General features: G+C 31.2%; 1 protein-coding gene across 4 annotated transcripts in view; it reads left to right on the forward strand.

Moving 5' to 3' along the window:
* LOC115722129 (uncharacterized) overlaps window positions 1-13,358 on the forward strand; it is a 39,357-nt gene extending 25,999 nt beyond the window's left edge. The window contains exons 1-5 of one of the 4 annotated variants that reach the window (XM_030651255.2): window positions 9,422-9,621; window positions 10,386-11,663; window positions 11,815-12,052; window positions 12,250-12,332; window positions 12,975-13,358. In XM_030651255.2, coding sequence (XP_030507115.2) covers window positions 10,413-11,663; window positions 11,815-12,052; window positions 12,250-12,332; window positions 12,975-13,043 — 1,641 coding nt within the window. In that variant the 5' untranslated portion in view covers window positions 9,422-9,621; window positions 10,386-10,412 and the 3' untranslated portion in view covers window positions 13,044-13,358. Of the gene's footprint in view, window positions 1-9,421; window positions 9,622-10,354; window positions 11,664-11,814; window positions 12,053-12,249; window positions 12,333-12,974 lie in introns of those variants that run through there. The other 3 variants (XM_030651254.2, XM_061104218.1, XM_061104217.1) reach the window with 3 other exon arrangements.
* The last annotated feature ends 7,701 nt before the right edge of the window (window positions 13,359-21,059 follow it).

Consider the following 21,059-nt stretch of genomic DNA (forward strand, 5'->3'; position numbering starts at 1 on the left):
TTGAGTGAGCTACATTTGACACTAAAGTTTTGTGACATTTTATATCAATTTTTAGGGTAAATAGTGGCATAAGTACCAAAGTTTTAGGTTTGTAAGCAACATAAATTTAATGATTTTTTTTAGTGGCATAAGTACCCAATGTTTATAAAACTATAATTTTCTTTTAGTTTTATCAGTACAGACTTTGTTATTGTCTTAAACATGACACATATAAGACCAAAATTTTAGATTATTTGGTCTAGACGAAAAATATGTAGTATCAATTACTTTCAAATCTTTTTTTAATAAATTTAAAACGGAGCCTGTACTGACGAAAATAGAGAAAAATTACAATTTTACAAATATTGGGCAATTATGCCACTAAAAAAAATCATTGGGTTTATGCCGCTTACAAACTCAAAACTTTGTTACTTATGCCACTACTTAACCCAATTTTTATTAGTGTGCTCTATTGCATAATTATAGATTTTGACACAAAATATAATATATCATTTAATGTTCTTAATAATTGTGGTAAATAATCCACTCAAAACTAAACCAGTTTTTACCTCCACTATTATTTGAAAGTTAGTTACTTTCAGTTTTAACTCTTTCATCTTGTATCAGTTAGTTGTTAGTTATTGTGTTAGTTATTAACTAACTTCGGTTGAACTGTTAAGAGCTGGACATGTCAGCATCTAACAGGTTATATATAGGCTCAATTCATTTGATGAAAGGCAGCAGAAAAGAGGTAGAGAAGACAAGATACAGAGAGAGAGAGATCAGAGAGATTGTGCAGATGAAACTTAAGTCTAGTTTGGCTAAATTGCTCTGGTTTTGAGTGTTCAAGAGCCTAGAAAGACTAAGAGTGTTCATGATGATCTTGTACTGAAATTGGTGTTTGTAATTGCAAGTTTATAGTGGAGAAATCTCCTTGGGGGAGAGCTGGAGTAGGACTCAAGATTTGAGATCCGAACCAGGATAATTGCTTGTGTTTTCTCTCTGTTTTTCTTGTTCAAATTATATTGTTTATAATCTTGGTTTTGTCATTTAATTATTGTTGATTATCTAACCATTAGTCTGATATGAGTTTGTGTTGTATGATTACAACAATAATTTATTAAAAAATTAAAATAATAAACCCTTGACTCACCTCTCAGTCTCCGGGGATTTTAGTATTTTAGGGGCGACGAGATTAGTTTAGACCATCGGCAGCCAGAATTATTTCATTAGAGCTGGACAATGTCGTCGAAGAAAGAGAGAGGCTCAAGAGAGTGAGAAAGAAGAAAAATAATAATAATAAAAGATTATTTTTTTCTAATTTATGATTTTTAAAATTTTATTTATTATTATGGAGAATGAAAAAAAGGGAAAAATATTTTTTTATTTTAATAATTTTATAACATTAAATTTTGTTTATTTTTTAAATTAATTTTGAAATGATATTATTATGTGTATTAATATAATACACATAATATAAAGGCATAAGAATACATATATATATATATACTAGGTGATTGTTACGTGCCAAGGCACGTAGTGTTAGTTTTATTTAATATTTTAGTTTTTTATTTGAATTAATAATTAAAATAGTATAATTATTTGAACGATTTGTTTTATAAAAATAAAATATGTGTCAGTATATTTAGTAAGTAAAATATAGTTGTGTTATAATAATGTATGTTATTAATAGTGAAATGTACATTAATCTTCTAATTGAAAAAAGTTCTATTATCTCATTTCATATCTAATAATAGCTACACAACTATATATTTATAGACTTTCACATTTTGCAAATTACTAATAAGCACCAATAATATTTTCATATTCTAATATTTTTCAACCTTCTCCTCTTGGTGGTAAAATTAAAAATAAAACTAAAAATAAGCACAAACATATAAGGTAAATACTAATTACAACCCATTTTATATTTTTTTATTATTATTATTTTTTTAAGCCCAAGCCCAAAAATCTCTAAGCCAACACAATCAATCTTCTTTTATATTATCTTTTCTAAATTGTTTATTTAAAAGATTGTTTAATTTTTTGGGTTTAATTATTGGTTTATTTTTTAACGGGAGATCAAACCTAATCGTTAAATTTAACAGAATATTCTTTTATTTTTAAGTATATTCTGTTAAACCAAGAATGTTAAACCAAGAAATTCTGTTAAATAGGCACTTTTAATATATAAAGATATAGTTTATGTTGGTAATGAACAATTTAAATTTGCTAAAGTTATATATGAAAGGAAAATTAAAATGTCCTTGCTAAAAAGTGATATTTTATTGTTCTACATTAATTTTAAAGTGCCTTTAAAAGCAGTTGTGTAATTATTATTAGAATAATAATTACGCATATATGAGTAATTAAACTCTATTTTATGCCCCTACAAAAAAAAAAAAAAACACTCTATTTTATGCCAATCTCATAATCATTCAAAATTACACCCAATTTTAATTGGAAAATTTGAATTTCCATGCTTAAATAACCCATATATTATTCCCCTAAACTAAAACTATATATAATTAATTTTATACGACACTTTTTGTATTTTTCCCATAATACCCTCCCCACCTACATCTACCCACTCCAACCTTTTTCTCATCAATTCAACAAACATTTCACCCGAAAGCTTCCACAACCACCAAAAAATTTTTCTTCTCTTCACTCATCACTAAAAGCTACAACCTTCCACACTACAAGCTATCACACTAATCCACCACATTAGAAGCAAGAACACATACAAGCTCCATCAATGGGTAAGTAATTAATTTTTTTTTTTTTTTCTAAATCTTGTTTGTTGTTGTCATATTTAATTAAGAATGTTGTGTTTGATGATTGATCTGTGGATTGTTGCTGTTATTTTGTTATTTTTTCTGTTATAATTTTTGCTGCATGTGAAAACTGGGATTTTCTTTGTTTTTGCATTTTTTTCGTCGGGCCCGATGGGGCCGTCTTGGCCGATGGGTGGCCCGACGTGGGAGAAAATTTGTTGACAGGGGCGAAGACCCGATGGGTCCGATGGTCCACCACTGGGTCCGATAGTCGGACCCTCCTCGGGTCCGATGTGTTTTTCTTATTTTTTTTTTATTTTGTGGAACAAGGGTCCGATGGTCGGACCATCGGACCCATCGGCCCAAATATTTTTTTTTTAAAATTTTTTATTTTTTTTTAATTTTTTAATATAAGGTCCGATCCATCCTTGTGGGTCCGATGGTCGGACCATCGGACCCATCGGCCCAATTTATTATTATTTTTTTTTAATTTTTGAATAAAACAAGGTCCGATCCTTGTGGGGTCCGATGGTCGGACCAATCGGACCAATCGGGATTTTTTTTATTTTTGTAATCTATTATTATTTTTTATTTATTATTATTAATTTATTTTATATTGATTTATTATTTGTGTTATTAGTTATTATTTTATTAATCATTATTAGTTATTAATTATTATTTTAGTTAATGTTTTAAGAATTATTTTTTTTAGTTATTTTATTAACTATAAATTATGAATTATTATTAATTATTGTTTATTTTTTTAATCTATTATTATTTTTTATTTATTATTATTTATTATTATTAATTATTATTTTTTTAATATATTATGAATTATTATTAATTATTGTTTATTTTTGTAATTTATTATTATTTTTTATTTATTATTATTAATTTATTTTATATTGATTTATTATTTGTGTTATTAGTTATTTTTTTTATTAATCATTATTAGTTATTAATTATTATTTTAGTTAATAATTTAAGAATTATTTTTTTTTTAGTTATTTTATTAACTATAAATTATGAATTATTGTTAATTATTGTTTATTTTTTATGGTTTGAGTAATAATTATTAATTATATTTTATTATCAATTAATAATTATTTTTTAATTATTAAATTTTTTTTATTATGAATTATTAATTATTGTTTTATTATGAATTATGAATTATTATGAATTATTATTTTATTATCAATTAAGTATTCTTGTTTTGTTATTAATGATTAATTAAGATTTTTTTCGGTGAGATTTTTGTTGTAAATTATAGCGTGTTTTTTTAAATGTTTGTGATGATTCAGCGTTAATGCGTATGTTATGTATAATGGTGTTTGAGAGCTTGATGGTAGAGATTGGATTTATAAAGGGAGTGCGCTTTGACAATTGACATTGATCGAACCTAAGCTACTCGAGTTTGGTTGATGTTTTGTACGAAGCTGGATGTTGACAAAGCGGAGTATGACTTGAAATTGGAAGTAAATTACAAGTACAGGAAAGGCTATGAGTATCCTCCTGAAGTTATTCGAAATGATAAGCGTGCAAGGTACTTTTTATCTACACTTGCGAAGAAGCCAGATGAATTTATTCCTTTGTTTGTGACTTTGTTAAAGAAGAATGTTTGCGTCGATCCTAGTCCCACACCAAGTTTTGTTAAGGATAATCGTAGCGAGGTTGGGAGTTTTGTTGGTCCAGAAACAAATCCAGAGGTGTTGGTTGCAGATGTATTACCTGAATTAAACAATATGATGCGAGTGCCGATATTGTAGCACAAATGCCGTTCATCGATGGTTTTTTTAATGGTCCAGACCCTGAATGTTATGTTGAGGGCAATGATGGCGTAAGAGACGACCAAGGTGCAGAGGCCCCTGCTCCTGTACCTTTGAACTTGACTCCACTATCGTACCAAATACCACCGAGGCCACCGACACGGAAAAGAATGCCCTGTAGAGAAAATTGTCAAACACACGGTACTAGTAGTAGTCGTCCGGGCGAAACCGGTCATGCTAGAGGAACTGCGACGGTACGGAGTCCTAATAATGGTAGAGAGACCAATGATATTAGTGGTCCTAACGATGCTCGAGGTACAAATGTATTTGGATGGAGCGATCCATTTTCTTCTTCGACAAGTTACGGTAAATTCAAGGAGAAAATGTATACAAGAGAAGACATCGAGGATCATAGTCATTATATATCTACGGGTGGCACACCAGGCGGCGAGTTACATGTGGGAAAGTTTTTTAGAGACAAAGAGCATTTAAAGATGGTTGTTGGCCTGTATGCAATGAAGAAAGGGTTTGACTACTACGTTAGGAAGTCCGGTACTGATATTTGGTACGTCACATGTAAGGATACAAATTGTGGGTGGAGATTAAGAGCGAAGAAGAACGTACTTTCTAACATGTTTGAGGTGAGTACATTTCATAATGTACATACATGTTCCCTTGATCTTCGAGGAAAAGATAACCGTCAAGCATCACCTGTAATAGTTGCCCATCTAATTAAGGATAAGTTCACAACTGACGGCTCGGATCAGTTGCCCTCTGATATAAGAAAAAGTATGCACAAGGATTACGGGATCCAAATGAGTTACGAAAAGGCATGGAGGTGCAGAGAGAAGGCAATACACCTGACTCGAGGTACACCTGAAGATTCGTACTCTTTATTACCTAGTTACTTGCACATGCTACAGTTGCGGAATCCAGGTACCATCACGGATTTTGTGGTAGAAGATGGTCGCTTCAAGTATTGTTTCTTCTCTCTGGGTCCTTCTATTCGGGGTTTTAAGTTTTGTCGACCTGTTATATGCGTTGATGGGTCTTTCTTGAAGACTAGGTATGGTGGGCAAATGTTGTGTGCAGTGGCTTTGGATGCAGGGAGTCATATCTTTCCGATAGCTTTTGCTATAGTTGACGGTGAAGCACTCTCTCGGGTAATTGTTCCCAATCTGGCCGAGTACCCAATTGTGAAAAGTCTTGAGCAGCTTCCGATCAACCACTCTAAGTGGGTCCGCATTCACGAGTGTCGAAGTAGCCCTATCCTTCTTCTTCATTTCAGTGTACTCAGCGAACCACCTAGGCCGCCTTCTCTTCCTCCGGTTCTCCATGACTTCTGGAGCTGTCTCTAACACCTGCACCTCAGAATCCTGAGTATCCCCGATGCTGGTGATATTCGTCTTCTCAGGTGTACAGAACATGTCATCATCATCCGGTTGGTAATCATTTGGGAGAATGAAGTCATCTTCCGGTGTCCGAGCCTCCTCTTCCGGTTGTGGCTGTGGCTGTGGCTGTGGCTGTGAATCCGCTGCCGGCCTTCCAGGATCTTGCAGGAGCGTCATTATGGTCTTCAACTGATCCATAATCGCTGTTTGTCCTCTTAGCAGAGCGGCCTGCCCCCTCTCCACAGTCTCCAACCTTGCCAAAATGGCAGGGTATACCGGATCGCGAGCCTCAGGTGTCTAGGAATGGAAGCCGACGGGGAACGGGGAGGACCGTGACGCGCAAGTGGGTCAACACCGGACCCATCGGGCCGAAGGCGCGGATGGGTCAACACCGGACCCATCAGAAGGCCGGAGATGGGTCAACACCGGACCCATGCAGGCTGCGGGCGGTGCACGTGGAGGAGACGGTGGAGGTGGTGTAGAGTCTTTAAATATTCGGGCTGCCTCCGCTCGCTCTTCCAATGTGGAGGCAAGCTTTTCGGCCTGGCTTCGCAAAGCATCCTGTGTTGGTTGCCCATCCTCACCCAACACAAGTTCCTCCAAGTCAACAAATAACGGAAGTGACCCCGGTTATGTAACTCACAAACTCAATCTCGTTCGGCCGAGGACATAACACGGAGTACACTGTCAACTGAAAAATATAACAAATATATTAATATAATATATGCAAATTAACATGAATTCAAAATAAAGCGTAACAAACTTACATTTTTAGCAAATAATCTGGTGACTTCATCCTTTCCGAGTGTAGTTTTCGGCTTACTTTCCCAGTTGACCATTCTCGGAAAGCCATGCGACCTCCTCACCGCATACTCGTTGCCCAGCTGTAATATGGCCTCGTATGCCCAATCCGCAACGCGGCATAGCCGTAGGCTGAGTATTTTGCCTCCTTCTGAGTGACTCCCTTCTCAATCTTTTTCAACATCTTATTCTTCACATCCAAGTAATCCTTGTTACAACTTTCCATCAGCTTGGTGTAAGAAATCTTTCCCCAGGGATACTTGTAGAAGAATGGAAGGTTATCAACCATTCTTATCACAAAAGGAGGAACGGCAGTCTTCTCCTCCTTACCAGTGAGGACGCCCATAACAAACAAGGCCATCCCCAACTTGTAAACATCATCAGCTTCTGTGCAGCTCTCAAAAACTCTGCGCAGTTGGCCGAAGGTGATCGAAGCACTACCGTTGAAATATTCTTGAATCAACCGGTCAGAGCTTCCATTTTGTTTGATGTCTTCCTCAGTAGGGCCGGGCAATAAGTTTAACCCGGTGACCAAGCCGAACTCCACCCTCCCAAATCTACATCTCTTCCTTCCCACATAGAAATGGACCTCGTCGGCTTGTCGATTTTATTTTGTGAAGCATCAGCGATGAAAAAATGCTCCGAGAAAATTGTATGGGCGCTCTCTCGAAAAACTGCTTGAAAGGGGATTCCCTCACCCTGTCCAATAGGTTAAATTCTTCAAATTTATCCTTAATCTTCGAGTAGTAGTAACTACCCCCGCGCCATGTGACACGGCCAGTGTAATGGTCCGACACTGGAATTATAAGATGTGCACTTCCCTGAAAAAAAAAACCAACAACGATAATTAATAATTAATAATACAAAAATACAATTGGTAATATACTTACATAATTAATAACCAACAACGATAAATAATTAATAATAAAACATAACCAATAATGAATAAAACAATAAAAAATAAAACAATAATTCATAATTAATAATTAAACAATAATCAATAAAACAATAAAAATTAAAAAAAATAATCAATAATTTATACTAAAAAAATAATACATAAGTAATAAAATAATAAAAGATAAAACAATAATTAATAATTAATAAAACAATATGTAATTATTACGAAAACAATAAAAAATAAAACAATAATTAAAAATTAATAAAACAATAAAAATTAATACAATAATTAATCATTAATAATAAAACAATAATCAATAAATAATAAAATTAATAAGACAATAAAAATTAATACAAAAGTTAATAATTAATAATAAAACAATAATTAATAAATAATACAAATTTATAAGACAATAAAAATTAATACAAAAGTTAATAATTAATAATAAAACAATAATTAATAAATAATACAAATTCATAATTAATAATTAATAATTAGTAAAATATTAATAAATAATAACACAATACCAATTAAAACAATAATTAATAATTAATAATAAAATGTTAATTAATAATTAATAAAAATTAATAATTAATAACTAATAATTAGTAAAAAATAATAAATAAAAAATACAATAATTAATACTAAAACATTAATTAATAATTAATAAAAATACAATAATTAATAAAACAATAAAAAATAATACAAAAATTAATAATTAATAATAAAACAATAATTAATAAATAATACTAAAACAATAATTACTAATTAATACTAAAACAATAATTAATAAAACAATAAAAATTAAAACAATAATTAATAATTAATAATAAATTAAAAATTATTACTTACCAATAATTAATTAAAAAATACTTATTAAGTCATTAAAAATAAATTAATACCTAAAACAATCACTAAATAATATAATAATAAATTAATACCTAAAACAATTACTAAATCATTAATATTAAAAAAAAAAAAAAATTAATATCGGGTCCGATTGGTCCGATTGGCCCGATTGGGTACCCATCGGACCCATCGGTCCAATCTCCCTGCCCATACAGCATAACGATCCAGGCCCGACATCGGACCCATACACGGACACCCCAATCGGACCCGACCCACACCCCAATCGGACCATCGGACCCACACCCCAATCGGACCATCGGACCCACCCCAATCGGACCATCGGACCGATGTCACACCATCGGGCCGGTCTTCTTCCCCAGATCCGAAGCCCATTTTTCAGCCGGAATCCGAACCCCATCTTCACAGTCGGAATCCGAATCCCATTTTCACAAAAAAACCTAAATCTAACCAATAATATCTCACAAACAATCTCAAACATAAGTAATCTTTAAATCCTTTCTAAAAAAACAAAAAAAAAACATACCTTTGACATTGTCGATGTTGGCAGTTCGTCGAAGGGTGTCACGGGTCCGGCGAGCAGCGAAGAGAGAGGAAGAGAGAGGGTCCGACTGTGTGGGTTTGGTGTGGGAAGTGTGGGTTTGGTGTGGGAAGTGTGGGTTTGGTGTTGGAATGGGAAAGGGATCGGCTGGTGGGGAAGAGAGACGAAGAGAGAGGAAGAGAGCTGATTACAAATGAGAGGGGTAGTTTAGGAAAATTGATAAAATGGTCATATATTACCAATTTTAATAACTTTGCATTTAGGAGACAAATTTTTAGATTATTTAAGCATGGAAATTCAAATTTCCCTTTTAATTTCAGACCGAATGAGGCGCCCTTAATAAAAATTATTATTTAATTAATTAAGGCCTTCATTATATAAGAGCAGTCAAAGCCAAGTCTTGACATTGTCTTTCTTTCCAGTCACTTGTTCAAACTATCACTCCCTCAGACTTCGAGAGGCAAAGGCAATTTTATACACTGTTTTGTCTTTTCACTTTCTGCTGCAATTTCTCTTCTTTCTTTCTCAAACTCACTCAAAAACCCTTAAACCCCTCTTTCTCTCTCTCTCTGCTGCGGCTCCATCTCTACACGGCTATCAGGTATCTTATGTAACCCGTTAGTTTATTTATATTTGAAGATATTGTACAAATCTAATGACCTCTGCGGTTCTGCCTCTTTCTTCTGTTGTTGTTGTTGTTGTTGTTGTTTTTTATGTGAATATTCATTTTCTTATGGGAGAAAGATAAAAGCTTTACTGAATTTCCCATCTGAGAAGTGAAATTTTAAAAATTAAGAGCTTTTGGTACCAAATAATGATATGGGAGGTGTTTGTGATTGATCTTACCTAGAGGCTATCTCATTTTGGTATGCTTTTACAAGAAATTTCAACTGAACTCTGTTAATTTCCTTTGGTTTATTGTTAGGGCTACAAGGTTGTCTTTTTTATTTCTGAATAGCAATGTGTATTCAAGCTTCTTTGTGTTGTTGTGTGTTTAAGTTTCATTCTCAATTTTGTGCTCTCCTTTTTCTTGTAATTTCCTCTATTAGGCTGTAAATAAGATGTTGAGTGGTAGTATGTCAGTGTCTTTCTTCTATACAAATGGTTAATCAAGGTAAAAGTCTATCAAATTATTCATTGGCTTTGCCCAATAAGCGTGTTTGGCATGGTCATTGTTGTAAGACGGTTTGATGTTCTTGTTTGGTGTATTATGCTTTGTAAAAAAAAGAAAATCTAGTGAGCTTAGAGCTTTGTTTAGATCATTCTGCATGTTTAGACCTTTTCTTATGGGTTTTCAACTGATCTTGTGTTCCTGTTTTGGTTTTCTCTTACAGTTTCTCTTTGTTTTGATTGGAAAAATTTCAGAAACGGTTATTAGATTGTTTGAGCTGAATGGGTCATACTTCAGCGAAGAGAAAGGCAGGGAATGGAATGGCAGCAAAGAGAAAGGCAGGGAATGGAAAGGCAGCGAAGAGAAAGGCAGGGAATGGAAAGGCAGCCAAGGGAAGGAGTGTCCAAATTGGGAGTACAACTAGTCAGGAGTGTAGTCATGAAAACACTGATGTTAGGCTGCAGAGGCGACTAAAGAGAAGATGCACTGATCACCAAAGTTTCAACCAAAACTCTAACAGCAACGCAACAAGTGCCCGGTTAGGGAGCTTAGGATCTGGTGATAATGACTCTGACTTGAGGTCGGAGAGGCGTTTGAGGAGAGAAAGAATGAGTAACCAATGTTACAACCCAAAATCTCGCAGCAAAGCTTCAAAGGCAATCAAAAATAACATAGCTGGAGAAAAATCAGAGCTTTTGAAACCTCCTAGTTTTTCAAACATTAGAAGTAAGCATGGTGATTATGATCATATTGATAATGATAATGATGTTGCTGCTCCGTCTGATGAAGAGGACGTGTATGATCCTGTGCATATCAAGTTCTTGGAAAGTTTGAGGCGAAATGGAAACTCATATTCAGCTGAGTTTGTTGATGAGAATGGTGTGACTAAGCTGATCGACTATGACGTAGAAGAGGACATGCGTCCTAGTATGAGATTTGGCTCTGAAAATCAACTTATGGCTTTTGGTGAAGATGTTGATGAAGATCATTTAGAAGATGTTGATGAAGATCATTTAGAAGCTGTTGATGAAGATGATTCAAAAGATGTTGATGAAGAATACCTTTTAACTTCTTCAAATAATGAGGATTCTTATATAACACCTGTTTCAAGGGACAAAGAAGATAAAACAGATTATTGCATTAAGTGGAAACCTTGTGAACCAAGTGTACATTCTAATCTAGAACATGGTGGAACAAGTGGTAATTCTAATTTGAAACATGGTTTAGATGCTGATTCTGAACAGGAAGATGAAGAAATTGAGTATCTCAAATATCTGGATACTATTGATGATTATGAGAATACAATGCCAAAAAAATCTGACAAAGTTGAGGAGATTCAAGGGGGTGAATCCAACCAGGAAGATGAAGGTGATGGTATATGCGAAGACTATCATGCTTATTTGGATTTCCTGGAAAAAGAAGGTGAAGAAACTATGTTTGACGTCAATGGTAGTACAAAGAGACTTGAGGAGGATGAGGATGAGGATGATGATTTGCAAATACTTACAACAGATAAGAACCCTTGTGTTGTCGTACGTTCTCGTACCTCAACTTGATTTCATTAGTTTTCTTTTAATTATTCTTTTATACAGTTGTGCTTAATTTGATTAGTTTTTATGCATAAATATCTGTGTAGATGGCCTCTGATTTTTTTTATTCTAATGATATTTTACAAATTATTAGATAGATGTAGACAACTCTAGTTTAGCTAAAGATGGCATCAGAAGTCAATCCCAATCCCGGTTTAGGAAGGAGCTCTTGGATATATTGAAAAGTCCTTATGACCAACAACAACATACAGAGCTTAAGGAAGAAGTATCTTGTCACAGGCCCAAAAGTAAAAACATAAATTTGCGGGGCAAAACAAAATCATGTCCTTTGGAAGACAGCTTTGGAAAATCGTATCTTGAAATACATAAAGGTCCGTTGGAGTTGATCCATTGTTAGAATTTCCGCATTTGCTTCATCTAAATTCCTATGTTTGCTCATGCTTAAGGTTTCATACAATATGTCATAAGTTGCTTTCTTGTGACATTTCTTGTTGGCATATCTTGATCATCTTTTGTTAAAAAAAATTAGAGAAAAGAAAGCTCACGAACTAGTCTTATATGTTTGCAGATTTTGCAGAGCAGATGAAGCTAGCCAAAGATGATGATCTTAAAAGTCTAAATCTATTAAGAGGATTCTTTCACTGGTTGAAGGTGAGTTTTCCATTTCATGTCTTGTATTAGTCTTATGAAAGGCTATGTTCTTTATTTATTACGATTTGACTACGAAAAACCAACTATTGAAAGGATACTGGGCATGTCAGCATGATTTTATGCTGTTTAACTTGGTACCATTTACAGAATTCTCACATTGAAGATTGAAATTTCTGTGAGATCATAATGATTTATGCTTCAAATTAGAATAATTTTCTAAAGTGCAAATACTCGTGTTTTATTGAAATTGTGATACACTATGTTTTCAATGATGCTCTTTTGCACTCTGTATTGTGAAATTATACATATTTGGTACTCGATTCCTAAGACTAATTTGTCTTCACTGATATGTAATTTAGTAATTTAATTTGAATTTGACACTCACATAACTAACTGCAGTTTGTTCATAATTATAAGATATTATTGATCAAATTTTAGTACAAGGTGCCGAATCTGTATTGACTATACCAGTCAAACTGTTTGGAAAAGTTTGGCTTTCAAGATAAAAATCATTGTTTTGTTTTTCTTGAACAAAATGTTGAATACATGTTACTTATAATATCATACCCCTGTGATTCCTGATTAATGTAGTTCAATATTTTTCAATTTTCTGATTATTATTGTTGGTGTAAATGTTTTCAGAATGTGGCCGATGACATTGTAGCCCCTTGGAAAGATCCATCACTATTGAAAGTGTTACCAGGAAACTGACCGGAAGATCATCTTCCGACACAGTTCTTACTCGGTTCAAGCTTTTATGATACACTAGAAAGTAGGCTATGACTAACAAAAAGGTTTAGGCTCCCCTTTTTATTAGTGACAAAATTATGGAAGCATGGTTGGAAAGAGATTGATCTAGTTTTGACTGCATTTTCTCTTGTCAATCTTTTTTAGGCAGTATGAAAAGGAAAATTTGTAAATTTGTAATTTTGTGGGGGCCAAACATGTAATGTAACTATGTGAGAAAAGAAACATTTGAAATGGTGTATATAATGTTTACAATATGTTTCTGACTGACAAGAAAAACAGGTTAGAAATTCTGCTAGATTTGTTATGAAAATGCATTTTTATACTAACCTTATGAGATAAACTTATGTTTTTAATTAGGTAGTTACCTATATTACAGTAAAAAAAAAGAAACCAGTTACTAAATAATGTTAAAATAAGTAAAGATATGTAATTAATTAAATGATTATGCATGTATTTAATTTCTAAGTAATTGGTACTCATATTACAGTAATGAGTTCTAGTTTATATAAATGTGATTGATTTAGAGAAAGCTAATACTGTGTACTGTGTGTAAAATTTACATGTAATTTGTGAGTGCAAATATCATTAGCATTTTTTTTAAAAAAAAAATTTGCAAATGAAGAAAAAAAATAAGTATAAATTACATAATATCTTATGTAAATTAAAAATAATAAATATTTATGTAATTAAATTTGAATGTAATGGAAGGAAATTGCATAATCTAATATATTTATCTAACTATATAATTACAGAATATAATTTTATTTTTCGAAAAAAAAATATTTGTGTAAGAGGTTTCAATTTATTCTCCTGGTCATAAGAATTGTGGTAATGAAAAATGAGAGTGTAATTACTATTTTTCTTTATTTAAAATATCATTTGTAAAATATATTTTAGGTTAATTAGTAATTTTTCTCCCCGAACTTTGACATGTATTAAATCGTGCCCCCTAAACTTTTTTGGCCGTTAGAAATTCTTCCCGAACTATTGAGATTGTTAAATTTAAGGACTTTTGTCTAATTTCATTCAATTTTACTGTTTCAGTGATTGTTTATGTACTAAACCATGCTCTCCGGACTTTGATATCTATCAAATCACGCCCCTCAAACTTTGATATGTATTAAATCATGCCCCTTGAACTTTTATCCATGTTAGAATTTTTTTACTAAAATTAAACAAAAGTCCTTAAATTTAACAATCTCAATAGTTCAGGGGAATTTTTAACGGCCAAAAAAGGTCAGGGGGCACGATTTAATACATGTCAAAGTTCGGTGGAAAAATTACTAATTAGGCTATATTTTATTTTAATGCAATTACTAACTATTTTGTTAAATAAAAGTAGGATAGTTACACTAGTAATTACAAAATAGTAGTTCCAAGCTAGAGATGGAAATTGAGCGGTTAATGTACGGGGAATGCAATCCCCGCTCCCATCCCCGCTACCTATTTATACCCCCATCCCCGCCCCATCCCCATCTAATAACCAACGGATTCGGGGTAGGGGAATACCCATCGGTTATGGGGAACCCATCGGGTATCCATTAAGGTAAAATGAAAATAAAAATTAATTTAAAATAATTCAAAAAATAAGTTAAACTAATATTCTCACAAATATTTATTATGCATTCATAATTCATAGAAGATAAATGATAAATCTACCTAAAAAAAGCATAATCTAGTAGAAAATAAAAACTAAATATGTCTGAAAGTTTGAAAAAAAAAAACAAAAATAATCATAACCCAAGTATTGTTGGGTTTTATGCCCTAAATAAAACTCATTTCAATATAATCAGATTTACTTATTAATATAGATCAGAAATAACATTTAATGTTGCATGGTTCACATGATTTATTTCATGATTATGTGTACATAATGTATGAATTCATCTGAAATCCTTTTCACATACTTGATCATGTTTATTGTGTTGTCAACACTTTGGAAAGTAGACATGACTATGTGAATAAAGTTTCCTAGATTTATCAGACACAGGGTTTTACTGATATGATAATCTACAACAGAGTTTACTTGCATTTGGAGAAACGCTATGTTCTTTCCAGAGCATTGGTTAAAGTAAAGCTCAGGTTGGATGCATGGAGTATGCATCGGAAGGGACCGATATTAAACTTTGACTTAGATTTATTAAACTTACCGTAATATCTATTCAAGTCAATATCGCCTAGTTGATCCTAGATCAAATGATCTTAATCCTGTTATGATTAGGCTCAATCTCAAGAGGCTATTCGTGTTCTTTGATTTGTTAGTTAAGCCTACTTTTCGGTCAGGGTGATACGTACATTTTGGAAACACGGTAGTGCAATTGAGTGGGAGCGCTAACATAAACATGGAATCTATAGCTTCTATCTGGCGAATAGTAAGTAAAGGATGATCTCCTTCGAGCTTGACCAAACGAAAATAAATGGTGGAGTACTCATTTCACATAAGCTGAAATATCATTTATACGGGGCTAAGTGTTTTAAGGATAAAATACATAGTAGGGTGTAACGGTAATCTAATCCCTTTATAGTGTAGATCATTCATATAGAGGATCATTGATCAAATTAGGATTATAACAATGGATAACTAATGATGTGTCTATATGGTGGAACATATAGAGCATTCTATATACTGAGAGTGCAATTCTAAGTTCTATGCGTGGATTCAACGAAGATTTAATAAGTCAGTGAATTTAGGTCATAAATTCTTGATCTGCTTATTGGAAGCTCGGTTATATAGACCCATGGTCCCCCCACTAGTTGAGATAATATTGCTTGTAAGAATCATATAATTGGTTTTGATTAATCAATTATAATTCTCAAATTAGACTATGTCTATTTGTGAATTTTTCACTAAGTAAGGGCGAAATCGTAAAGAAAGAGTTTTAGGGGCATATTTGTTAATTATGATACTTTGTATGGTTCAATTAATAAATATCATAAATGACAATATTATTTAATAATTATTTATAGTTATTAAATAGTTAGAATTGACATTTAAATGGTTAAATTTGAAAATTGACGTTTTTGAGAAAATGAGATGCAGAAATGATAAAACAGCAAAATTACAAAAAGTGAGGCCCAAATCCATATTGCCTAGGGCCGGCCACTTTCATAGGTTTTTTCATCTGATATTTTTATTATTTTAATGCCAAATAATTCAAACCTAACCCTAGTGGAATGCTATAAATAGATAGTGAAGGCTTCAGGAAAATTACACTTTTTATTAAGAGAAAAACCTGAGCCTTCTCTTTCTATACCCTAGCCGCCACTTCTCTCTCTCTCTTTTTCCTTAAGATTTTAAAACACTTAGTGATTAGAGTAGTGCCCACACACAGCAAGTGATACCTCAATCATAGTGAGGAAGATCGTGAAGAAAGACATTCAACAAGAAGGAGTTTTAGCACTAAAGAAGGAGAGAAAGAGATCCAGGTTCAGATCTTGATAATACTCTGCGACAGAAAGGATACAAGAGTTAGAGATCTGAACGGAAGGAGTCATATTATTCCGCTGCACCCAATGTAAGGTTTCTAATACTTTATATGTGTTTATTTCATAATCGTTTTAGAAGTTCATATTTAGGGTGTTAATCAACATACTTGTGAGTAGATCTAAGATCCTGGTAAAATAATTTCCAACAACTGGCCTCGAAGCCATGGTAATTGATTTGCTTGCAAGAAATTTGGACTTAAAACGATTGTTTGATGTTTTGGATGGTATCATGTTGTTTTGAGTGTTGTTTGATGATTGATGGATGTTTGTGAATTTTCGTGAAAAATAATTGAATATCTGTTTCTGGAATTATTTTTATTGGATAGTATGGAAAAAATTAAGCAATTTACTTTTTTACAGAACTCAATTTCGATTTAATTTGAATTAGTTATGATTTTTTGAACTTTCGAAAAATATCGGAGTCGTGTAACTACACACAAGCGCGCGCACGAGGGTTGTCAGCGCGCGGGATAGGCTGCATGCAGCCTCCTGCGCCGGCGTCCCTCGCCCATGCACTCCCTAATGCGCGCGCGGGCAGTATGCTTGGCATTTGGTCCATACAGCTCGCAAATTTTTCGTTTTTCTTCGATTTTTCATGCTATTTCATGGATTTAACTTCCGATTTTTTTGTGTAGTTTTTTATTTAGACATTTATTATTCCTATTTCAATTCTAAATATCATAATTAAATTAATTAATATTTTTTTTTATTTAATTCATGATATTAGTGTAATTTGAATTTGAAAATAGTAAATATTTATCTTTTTGCTTAATTATCTATCTTATTTTTAAATTTGATTATATCTTATCTTATTTTTAAATTTAAGGTCAGATATTAAATTTTTTAAAATTAATTTTTTTTTTAAATAATTTGACCTTATTTAAATTTAAAATAAGATAACTATAATCATGTAATTTTAAATAGATGTAAGATATTTTGCTAACTTTTAAATTTTATTATTTTATTTATTTAAATTAAATCATAAAATCTGAAAAAGATATTTATTTATCTTTTTTAATTTTTTTATTTAATTTTTATTTATAAAATAACATTAAATTTTAAAAGTAGTTAGCAAATTTTGAAATGATATTTAGGTTAGTTGAAACCTCATTTTTCAAAATTGTTGGTTTAATTTTAAATATTATTCTATTAATTTCGAAAATATTTAAATTTTATTTTATTATTTTTTCGAAAATAATTTTTTTTTATTTAATTAATTTTTCGAAATTATTTATTTAAAATTAAATAAATCCTACATCCAACTATCCAGCTAACCTTGTTGCAGGAGTATGTGTTTTTAGCTTATTTGTAAGTTTTTTAAAACCTGTTATTGCTTGATTGCAAATAGCTATGGTTAACTTGTTGACAGATCCAATGATCTGATTTTAACTCATGGCTCCCTTGGTCAAGTAAATAATTTGTAACTGGTATATTTACAATCTTCTTTCATCTGTGTATGACCTAGCAACATGATAGGATCCATCCAAATTGTGTGCCTGTGTGAGCCTATGTGTTTAATTTTATTATAGATGCATATAGGTTGTTGTTGCTAAATAAAATATCATAGTTCTTGATAGATTTTATTTAGGCCCATTTAGTTTTGGGCCTATTCAATTAATAACAATTGTTCATTTTAAGGTTAAATTCCTCTCTTTTGGGCCTTGTGTGAGAGTTGGGAGCCATAGAAGTGGGTACGACATACTGAACCCAGCACCTCCTCACATGAACCACCCCAATTGTGAAGGCCCATTTGCCTGATTTGAATAACTGTACTACGTTAATTAAATTAGTTTAACCTAATAAAATTGATTAGCAACATAATTAATTTCATTTATTTTGAAATTAATTTAAGAAAACCATAGTTTAAAGAATTTTTTATTCTAAGCTAAACTATATGTATTTTCTTGTATTTAATTAAATATAGAATTATAACCAACTAGATTCTTTCTGAAGCTTAATTTGAATTTTTCATTAAATATTCCTATTTAAGTTGAAAATTAGTTATCACTAACTAATCAACTTAAATCTGAATATCTTTTGAATTTCAAATTTCAAAATTAAGTTGAGGAATTTTATGAATTGGTTATTAAGATTCTTTAGATATTTTTTAAGTTGATATTTTTTCAAATATTAACTTAAAATGGAATATTTTCAAATTAAGTGGTTACAACTTAATTTTTGATATTTAATTAAATTTAAATTTGAAAAATATTTAAGTTCTAGATTTTTCCTAATACAACTTAAATTAGATATGTTTTTTTTTTCAAATTTTGTGGAAAAGATACTTAGTCAAATAAGATATTTTCTAGATAGTTATTTCTAGACTACTTATTATTTCTAATACTAAATAGGAAAATATTATACATTGTGAAATTAATTATTTAAATAATTAATTTTGGTACAATTTATTTTAAGTATATTTTTTCCTAGTATTAAACTAGAGATTAATAATTAAGCCTTCTCTACACTTAATTATTTATTTCTTGAATTTAATACATTTAATTAAATTGAAAATTAAATATCTAAGTTAATTTTCATCATGATACTTAAATATTTCTTTTTCATGATACTTAATTAAATAGAAAATTATTTTTAGTTGAAATTTATTTTCAACTTAAATTTAAATAATTTTCAAAATATATTTTTTCTTTATTTTATTAATCAATTTTCGAAATTGCATTTCATAATGCAAGATGATTTGGAATTTATCTTGAAAATTAGATTAAGTTGTAAATTAATTATTTATTTTAATTAATTCTTGGACCAACTTAAATCAATGATTTTTTTTTCATTTATTGATTAATTTAAAATAAATGAGTTAAAGTATATTATTAGAAATTGAATTAATTAGTCAAAGGAAAATCTAGATAGGTGATATTTTTGCTTGAAGTATTTTTCTAAGTAATTATTATTTAAGTATTTCGAAAATATAAAAGTTTTATACTTTCTTTTTCAAAATACAATAAATATATTCTCATGAAAATTTATTTTGAGTTGCAAATTAATTTAAATTAATACAACTTAAATAATTTTCTTAATATTTATATATATCAAAATTACTACTGAGATGGAAATAATTCAATTTATTTCAATAACCATCTAAGTATAATTTTATAAATATTAAATTAAATTCTAATTTAGAATTTTCATTCTAAATTCGATATTTAATGAATATATTTTATTATAAATAATAATGAAAATACATTTAAAAGAATGAGCTTTATTATTAAGATATTTGATCTCCATTGTTGGTTTTACATAGCGTTTGTTTTAGTGAGTAATCCTCCCTAATAGAGGAACGTTCATTAGCAATTTCGCACCGTTTAATCTCGAAAGATAAGTAGTTTGTAAGTGTTTTATATGGTGTGGATCACCCTAATGGTAGTGACCATATTTGACTTGCAAAATATGAAACAATGGTAGAAGCTCATAAGATAGAATAGCCTTGACTCTCGCCTAAACGGGACAACGCTGGATTCCAATCTTGATCGAATAAAAGGTTGCTAGAATGTTTAACATTTTAGATGAGCTGACAACTCTATTCAATGGATGGTAGCTTTGACTCTCGCCTAAACGGGACACTGATATCAGTTTGTTGAAAACCTTGGAAATTATTTAGGATTGTATGTTTTACTATTTTCACTTGTCATTCCTACTTGCTATATGTTTAATAATTTTTGAATTGTGTATGAATTTACATTGAACCATGTTATTTTCTGTTATTAAGTTGTAGTTTAATTTCGAATCTTCATTGTTGGTCTAACTTGGTTTGTTTATCTAATAAGATAAATCCCTAATGGATTTTCACCATTAGACATACATAATAGCGTTAGATCTCGAAAGATAAATATTGTATATGCAACATCTAGCTGTTCATCAATTGATGATACCTTAGACTAGTATTTTTACAATATGAAACAAGAAGATTGTATAAATAAGATTACTTTGACTCTCGCTAATCAGAGCATCGTTTGATTCTTATTTAAACAACGAAATTATCCTAATTCCTCTTAGCTTATTCATTTCGAATTAGCTCCATAACATATCATTGGATGAATGTTCTATAAATCATTTAATGTCATTCTATTTTCTCTTCAGAAATTAAATGACGCATATGATTATAATCCCGAAATTCTATTCCAAAATGATATACATCCTCGATCTTAGATATCTCCTACTTGTATGGGCAAATCTGACTTAGAGTTTAAATTAGTAGTGGTGGTCCAAGATAGAATTACTCATTATATTTGGTATAAATTTAAGTCTTTGACTTTAATTTTAGATTCCAAACAGAAATTTTCTTAAATTTCTAATTCCAGAATATAATACAGTTACACTTTCACAAGTGTTTAATATCCATCTTCTATCATTGGTTTCAAACTGTATGGAATATGAGTTTAGTATTCTGTGACCAGGATCCACTTGCAATATCCTAAGACCCCTTTGATATACTAAATCTAATCATCAAAAAGACACAACCATTTTTTTATT

This window comes from Cannabis sativa, chromosome 9, assembly GCF_029168945.1.
Source record: "Cannabis sativa cultivar Pink pepper isolate KNU-18-1 chromosome 9, ASM2916894v1, whole genome shotgun sequence".
In the NCBI taxonomy this organism is placed as follows: Eukaryota; Viridiplantae; Streptophyta; class Magnoliopsida; order Rosales; family Cannabaceae; genus Cannabis; species Cannabis sativa.